General features: G+C 36.0%; 1 protein-coding gene across 6 annotated transcripts; it reads left to right on the forward strand.

Moving 5' to 3' along the window:
• Nucleotides 1-3,911: 3,911 nt before the first annotated feature.
• Nucleotides 3,912-6,153, forward strand: LOC106324608 (glutathione S-transferase T3-like). Of its 6 annotated transcripts, none has more exons than XM_013762545.1 (4): nucleotides 3,912-3,996; nucleotides 4,399-4,595; nucleotides 4,665-4,781; nucleotides 4,873-6,144. In XM_013762545.1, the coding sequence occupies exons 2-4, from the start codon at nucleotides 4,407-4,409 to the stop codon at nucleotides 4,945-4,947; spliced, it is 381 nt and encodes a 126-aa protein (XP_013617999.1). In that variant the 5' UTR covers nucleotides 3,912-3,996; nucleotides 4,399-4,406; the 3' UTR covers nucleotides 4,948-6,144. The 6 variants fall into 5 exon arrangements, with proteins under 6 accessions (XP_013617999.1, XP_013617996.1, XP_013617998.1 ...); XM_013762544.1 differs by having other exon boundaries at nucleotides 3,919-4,595; nucleotides 4,873-4,948; nucleotides 6,042-6,153; XM_013762541.1 differs by having other exon boundaries at nucleotides 3,919-4,595.
• The last annotated feature ends 2,491 nt before the right edge of the window (nucleotides 6,154-8,644 follow it).

An 8,644-nucleotide genomic window follows, 5' to 3' on the forward strand; every position in this document is an offset into this window, starting at 1 on the left:
AACATGTGTTCCTCGGAAGAGCCTCAGAATATTCAGAGGAAATTCCGAGGAACACTTGATATGCTCGATCGATCGATGTGTTTTTGAACATCAACAGATCGATCGATGCGTTTATAAAAAAACGTTCGAGTTTATCAAGTGTTCCTTAGAATTTCATCGGAATATTCCGAGGAAGATAAGGGTTTCCTCGGAATTCTCTCGGAATATTCCGAGGAAATAGGGTTTTTAAACCGAAAACAACGTTTTGCGGTATGAATATTATATAACCCTTATTAAGTGTCTTAGACTGATTATGAAGTCAAAAATTTGTTCCTTACCCTATAATAAACACTTTTCCGATTGTATGAACGAAATCCCCACAACATAAGAGAAACACTTATACACTTTAATGAACGGTAAAAAGAATACTTTCAATTCGTTTTGAAATTTGTTATTTCATGGTTTATGCTCATCTATACAAAGAATCCTCAATGGTATGCATTACAATTGTATAAGAAATGAAATACATCAAAAAAATTTGATGTTTTAAAACCCCAAACACTAGTTCCTCGGTATTTCCTCGGAATATTCCGAGGAACAATATAAATTAATAGAAATACATGCACAGGATATTCTTTTTCCTCGAATTAATGAAAATATTCCGAGGAAATTCCGACGGATATTTAAGTGGCCGTCGGAATTTCCTCGGAATATTTTCATTTAACCGGGCAAACAAGCCGCCAAATATTTCGCGAAAATTGAAATTGAAAATACTGAGGGAATTCTGACTGAAAATATCCATCAGACCCAAGGTTTTATAAACTCAACGCATTTTCTTCCTCATTTCTCTCTTCTTCCTCTCCGGCGATCTCTCTCTCCTTCCGGCGTTCTCCACCTTCTCTCGCGACGATCTCTCCGGCGAATCCTTTCCATTCCCTTACAAATCATGTAAGGTCCCTATCTCACTCTCTTAGGTCCTATTTGTTAGGTTTTTAAGTAGATTTGATGATTTTAGAAGTTTTTTGATAGATTTTTGTTAGGGTGATTGGGTAGGATTGTGATTTGTTGTGTAATAGGTTTAGAATTGTGATTTGGTTGTGTTGAATTGATTTAGAACTTTTTTTATAAATTGTTTATTATTTTTGTATTTACAAAACGTTTTTTCTATATCAATTCGATTTTACAAAACGTTTTTTCTATATAAATTCGATTTTACAAAACGTTTTTGTATATAAATTCGATTTTTGGATTTATAAAAGATGATTTCATATTTATAAAAATATTTATATTTATTAAAACTAATTTTGTATTTATAAAACATTTTTTGATTTATAAACACTATTTTATTATCTTTTGTATTTATAAGTACTATTTTGTATTTATAAAAAGATGATTTCATATCTATAAAAATATTTATATTTATTAAAACTAATTTTGTATTTATAAAACATTTTTTGATTTATAAACACTATTTTATTATCTTTTGTATTTATAAGTACTATTTTGTATTTATAAAAAGATGATTTCATATTTATAAAAATATTTATATTTATTAAAACTAATTTTGTATTTATAAAACATTTTTTGATTTATAAACACTATTTTATTATCTTTTGTATTTATAAGTACTATTTTGTATTTATAAAAAGATGATTTCATATCTATAAAAATATTTATATTTATTAAAACTAATTTTGTATTTATAAAACATTTTTTGATTTATAAACACTATTTTATTATCTTTTGTATTTATAAGTACTATTTTGTATTTATAAAAAGATGATTTCATATCTATAAAAATATTTATATTTATTAAAACTAATTTTGTATTTATAAAACATTTTTTGATTTATAAACACTATTTTATTATCTTTTGTATTTATAAGTACTATTTTGTATTTATAAAAAGATGATTTCATATCTATAAAAATATTTATATTTATAAAACTAACTTTGTATTTATAAAACATTTTTTTTATTTCCGAGGACTTTTTTCGTCGGTATGTCGTCGGAATAGCGTTATTCCGACGACATACCGACGATTTTTTCTCTCAGTATGCCGCTGTTTTCTTGTAGCGAAGGTCCAACAAAGGAAGCCTCATCCACGTGTTAACCTAACGAAGAAAGAAAGACACATGTAGAAAGTACTCCACCGTCTGCACCGACTGGAGCAGCTTCGCCGGAAACTACCCAGCGCTCCAACGGACTCTGCATGAGACAAGATCGCATCAAAGAACCCATCATCTTCCAGGCATAAAGTCTTCATCGCCTGAACATCGACTCAACGTCGAGATCTCCTCTATAACACCAAACCTCCCATCACAAAGAGACCGAAACGTCACACACAACGGAAGCTCCATCCTTCGGAGAGCCTCAATCGACCACCGTCGAGAGCTCATCCACAACACCAATTTACTAACCACAAAGAAAAGAACGTCCCACAGATCTAGAAATCCGGGGAACCCAACTACAACGTGAAGAGAAACGTTCGAAATCGAAAAACATAAACCGGCCGTCTTCACCGTAGATGAAGGTAATGACGCCGGAGTCAGAGCCAGCCATACGATGCTGAGGTTGCCACCGATGCCGGAAAGGAAGCCCCGAAGTATGATAAAAAAACAGTCGCCAGAAACGTAAAACAAAAATGGAAACCAAAAGATTATTCCGACGGTGACGCCGAGGGCGCGCCACCGCTGGTGAACGCAGGAACCAGGCGGAGAAGATGAAGGTCTTAACTTACACATGCACTTGTGTAATGTGTTTGAACATTTTGAGCACCATCGTGTCAATCTCTTTTAGGTCAAGCTTTTACCCAACAGCAACCAAATCACTCAAAACAAAAGTGTTCTTTTCATTTCTCACATCCACCATTTCATTTCTTCCTCTCACTAATTATTCTAGTTTATCAAGCAAGTCAATATCCGGACGTTATAAATTCAAAACATTGTTCACAATGATTAAGATAAATAAACAATTTTGAATCGGTATTACATCGGATTTTGAAAATAATAAAAAGGCTATAAGAGTTTAAACGATTCTTCTTTTCTCAAGATTTCTTATTTATCCTTCGCCATCTTATAGTTCGAGTCTACAATAATAATAAAGATTTTAACCAATTCATGTCCATTCTCTCGTGCGACCAATATATATATTGTCATGTTCAGTACGCTCAAATTCACTACTTTTTATTTGGTAGACTTTAATTTACGTACTTCTCTGCTTGATCCATATGCATGTTTTTTGAAAATACACAGTTGTGTGAACCGTAAATGATTATAAACAATACTCTATAGCGTATAATAAAAGAATAAGAAAAAAAAATACAGTCATATATGTAAAAGGTTCTTTACGCCAAACAATTTTTCAAGTGACCTAACTCGAGAAAATCAACTGAAATATATAGGTCATGATATTCATAATTTTGATGAAAATTACACTATATTAAGTTTATATATTCTATTTGTGTGTTTTATACAATCTTAAACATGAAAATATATTAATGTTATATACAATTAAAGATTAACATATTTTATAACATAGGAAACAATATAAAAATTTCACCCCGCATAATTTCCGATTAATCCCCTATTTTTTCTTTAGGCGCTAGGTCCAAACCCAACCGCCTGACTAGCGCCTAGCGCGTTCCGGAACAGGGATTCTAACACTATATCTAATTTTTTAAATCTGTATATATGTTTACAATAGAAACAAAAAAATGCTCAATCATAAAATAGTGCCCATTCCTAAGAGCACCCGCAACGCGGGTTCGTGATGAATCCTAAGCGCGATAACTTAGGTAAAAGCAATTAAAAAAATAATTTTAAAATGTCGTAACCGAAGGATTGATCCTAAACTAAGGGGTTTAAGGATCAAATCCTTAATCACGTGGCAAGGCGGGAGTGGTCGTGGTAGGGGTTGTGTTTCGTATGTGGAAAAAACATTCATTCTCTTTCTCCGTCTCGAAAAAAAAACTCTCCCGAAGGCGAAAGGCGATTCAGAGATCGTGAAACGGTGAAGGTAAATCGCGTGCTCTTAACTCAATATTTTTGGATTAGGTGTTGATGCATGTTGATTAGTCAGTTCTAGGGTTCTATCGTGTGGTAAAAATCGATTTTAGGTTTCAAATCGAATTGGGGATTTTTTTCGATTTACGGTTTTCGTCTAGGTTTGTTATTTTCTGCATCTCGAATCGGTTCTTTGTTGTTTGAGAGTTCTATCGTATGGTTTTAATAGATATAGGGTTTGAAATTGAGTTGGGATTGACTTCTGGATTGATTTACGTTCCGTGAAGAGTTATAAATAATTTTACGGTTCGAGATTGATTTGTAAATCGATTACGGGTTCAGGATAGTCGAAACCATTTGTGTTAAGCTATCCTTATAGCTAATTATGAATCTGATAACATGATTTTCCTTGCAGGTTTTGAAATGGAGGAAGAACTTCGCGATAAGAAAGCACAAAAAGAGTACTACAACATGATCGATTTTGTTGCAAATGCGCAACAGGGGATTCCCAAAATTTGCCCCTGTGGATCAATCACGAAAGAAACCGTTGATGAAGATGATACGTACGACTACCTCCCGGGAAAAAGATACTTTATCTGCAAAGACTTTGAGGTATGTACTGTAATTAATCTGGTTATTTTTATGGTTCATATTCTGACAAATGTTTATCTTTTTTTGCAGAATGATGGGCTGCATTTCAGGCAACCATGGGTTACGGCTATTCATGAAGAAGTTGAGAGGCTCAAAGAACGGTATCACGAGCAGGCGAAGCTTCTGAGAGAGTGCCAGGCAGTTAAGGTGAGTGATGAGTGATCTGTTATGTCTTTAGGACTTTACTTATATGTGGGTAGGACTATAGTTCTGTAATAACTGTATGATGTATGTTCAGGACGAGGTGAGAATGCTGCAGGACGAGGTGAGAATGCTGCTTATGCGTGTGGCTGAACTCGAGAGAGCCCTGTGAGGTTAGTGGATTAAATTATCCTTCATCTCTGCCTCGTGTGAAATTAGTAGGAGTTTGCAAATAATATCCATACTGCTTCATTAAATCTCGCTTTCAAACGAAAACTTCATTAACTCACTCTCTAGCTGTTATGATAGGACAGTTTCCTACTAGGATTAAATAGAGTTGAACTAAAGATCCCCATTTAATCTTCTGCGTTTCTACAAGAGAAACACAGAGTGAAATCCGAAAATGGAAAACTCCACTTGCTTTGTAAACCTTTTAGCTAGCCAAGGGTGTGTTGAGCTTGACTCATCGGAACCCCTTTGCTTTAACAGCCAATGTTCCGATGAGTCTACTGTCAAAGAGAGGAAGAAATGGACACCAAAGGAGGATATAATCCTCATTGGTGCTTGGCTCAACACCAGCAAAGACCCTATAGTCGGGAATGAACAAAAAGCTGGTAAGTTCTGGCAGAGGATTGTACAGTACTACAACTGCAGTCCTCAGCTGGTTGGGACAATCCCAAGAGAACTTGGGCAATGCAAGCAAAGATGGGCTAGGATCAATGATTTGGTGTGTAAATTTTCGGGCTGCTACGAGATGGCATTGAGGGAGCAGAGGAGCGGGCAAAATGACAACGATGTGATGAAGGCTGCTTTGGATATCTTCTACAATGACCACGGCAGTAAGTTCAACTTGGAACATGCGTGGAGGGAGCTTCGACATGATGTGAAATGGTGTTCCACCTATCTCGAGAAGGAGAGCGGTCGGGAGAAGCGCAAAGCAGTTGCTTCTGATGCTCAAGGGTCATTCGCGGAGCCAGAAGAAAGACCCATAGGAGTTAAGGCAGCTAAGGCTGGTAGCAAGAAGAAGAAAGGTGGAAAAGAAGAAGAATTGGAAAAGATAGAAGGACTGTTGGCGCTCAAAAAACAAATCTCTAGACAGAATGTGCTAGAGAGTTTACTTGCAAAGACTGAGCCACTAGATGACATGGAATTAGCTCTGAAAATGAAACTTATGTCTGAAATGATGTGATGATTGTTAGCTCTAACTTTAGTACACATTTGCTGTTCGTTTCACTATGTTTAATCATCTCATTTTCTCTATTTCAGGTGATGTACAAGACCATGTGCCTGACGAAGACAAAAGCTGCTGTCTCTTCCTTATGTATTCACGGGATGCTTGTTTTTTTCTCTTATTTTTCCATGTGAACCTAGTCACGGGTACTTTGTCTGTTTATTAGCTTTGTATTTATAAGTCTGGTTGTAGACTCGGCGAAGAGCTATCTCATTTGCTCTTCTTGTACTAAAAACTTGTTATGATGAAATTTTAATTTCGAGTATCTGCGTTTCATCAACCCTTCCCTTCATATTTGTATGCTCACGGCAGGTATGGTCACTGGTTTGTGTTGCCAGTATGATAGTAGAGTTTTGTGTTGCTTCTCAAAATACCAATTCAAATCTTTAGTAGGCTTCAATCCACCATCGAATATTTGATATTGTATAAGGTTGATACAATGATTGATTGACAACCTAGAATTAGATGATTCTGATATATAAGGTTGATATAATGGTCCAACTATTCGTACGCACAACTATGGTTTTGGTTTTAACAAACTTTCTTTTGTAGATTTAAGAAAGGATAGTGAAATATGGGAGATGAAGATCTCCACTACAAAAGTGTACGGCAGCTATTCGTATGCTTGCTTATGGCTGCACGGCGGACGCCACAGATGAATATCTCCGACTTGGTGAAAGCACAACACTTTCGTGTTTAACTAATTTTACAGAAAGCGTAATACAATTATTTGGAGAAGAGTATCTACGAAGACCCACTACAGAAGATCTTCAACGACTACTCGACATTGGAGAAATACGTGGCTTTCCTGGAATGGTTGGAAGCATCGATTGTATGCATTGGGAGTGGAAAAATTGCCCAACTGCTTGGAAAGGACAGTACACACGTGGATCAGGAAAGCCGACAATTGTCTTGGAGGCTGTCGCTTCACAAGATCTTTGGATATGACACGCTTTTTTTGGTCCACCAGGTACCTTAAACGATATTAACGTCTTCGATCGGTCACCTATTTTTGATGACATTTTACAAGGTCGAGCTCCAAGGGTACAATACGTGGTCAACGGACACCAATATGATATGGCGTACTACCTCACTGACGGTATATATCCAAAATGGTCAACATTTATCCAATCTATCTCACTTCCTCAAGGTCCTAAAGCAGAGTTATTTGCTAAAGTTCAAGAATCAACCCGAAAAGATGTGGAGCGGGCTTTTGGAGTATTGCAATCTCGATTTGCAATAGTGAAAAACCCGGCTATTTTGTGGGACAAGAAACAGATAGGGATGGTTATGCGAACATGTATCATACTTCACAATATGGTAGTAGAAAATGAACGCAATGGATACACTCAGTATGATACATCTGAATTTGAAGAAGGAACCTCGACCAGAAGTTCGAATGTGGATGCACCCAATACTTCCGAGATGCCTCCAAATCTCGCTAATATGCTTCTTATACGGACTCATCTTCGTGATAGGCAGTTACATGAACGATTGAAAAATGATTTGGTAGAAAATATTTGGAACAAGTTTGGTAATGATGAAGATGAATAATTATTGTATGTTTGCATTTAATCATTCAATAAATGAATTTTCAATTTTAATGTTTTGCAACTTTCATAATTTTTAATTTCTTATAAAAAAAAAAAAAAAATTATAAGGACTTCATAGTAGTAACACCATTGGACATATAATTAGGATCAAAGTCCTTAACTATTCAGAAAAAAAAAAAATATAAAAATATGGCTAAGGACTCCAATGGGGGGTAACACCATTGGAGATGCTCTAACATCTTTTGGAATTTGGATTGATCGGAAGCGTTTTCATCTAACTGATTAAACAAATCATGCATTGTTTGCTTATAAATCATATATCGCTATATAAAGATTGGTTAGATGGAGTGTCAAACTATGACAGCTATATACACGTCTACGAAATTTGTACTAGTCTTTCTGTTTTTTTTTTGAACTAATTCTTTCATTAATATTAAAAAGAGTATAGTAGCAAAAGTGGCAATAGCCCACTTTAATACATAATTGATTAAACTAAGTAGAAACCTATTAGAACCTAATTGCCTTAAGAAAATCCAAATGAGCAGTCCAAATTAAACTAATGAACGCCCCCCTTTCTGATCATAACGAGAGTAACGAAGCCAAAGAACTAGTTAGAACCCTAGTTAGCGATCACGGGAATAAAGAGCAGGGAGAGATAGAAGGCGATCACGTAGGAACAAAGCAAACCAGAGTTGGATCAATTCGCTGGCGAGGGAGTTGTGTTCAGGCATGAGAGCAGAGATGCGGTTCTTGATGGTGGAGGAGATCTTTTTGATGAGCAGATCAGGATGACGATGATTGCCTTTGTGTAGCCGATCGTTGCGCTCCCATCAAATGTCATAGATCGTAGCTTGCCAAGTCAGGATGGAGAGGTAAATTTGATGTCTGCTTCCCGATTGAGATAGGAGAGAGTGAGCTATATCATCCCATGATGGCGATAGGGGACTGATGCCAAATCCTGAAGAGAAGTGAGTCCAGACAGTTGTAGAGTAGGAAAAGGAGAAGAAAATATGGTTTCTTGATGCCAAATACAATTGTAGAGTAGGAACAGAGATGCAGTTCTTGATGGAGAGGTAAATTTGATG

The sequence above is a fragment of the Brassica oleracea genome, chromosome C2, assembly GCF_000695525.1.
Source record: "Brassica oleracea var. oleracea cultivar TO1000 chromosome C2, BOL, whole genome shotgun sequence".
NCBI classification, from domain to species: Eukaryota; Viridiplantae; Streptophyta; class Magnoliopsida; order Brassicales; family Brassicaceae; genus Brassica; species Brassica oleracea.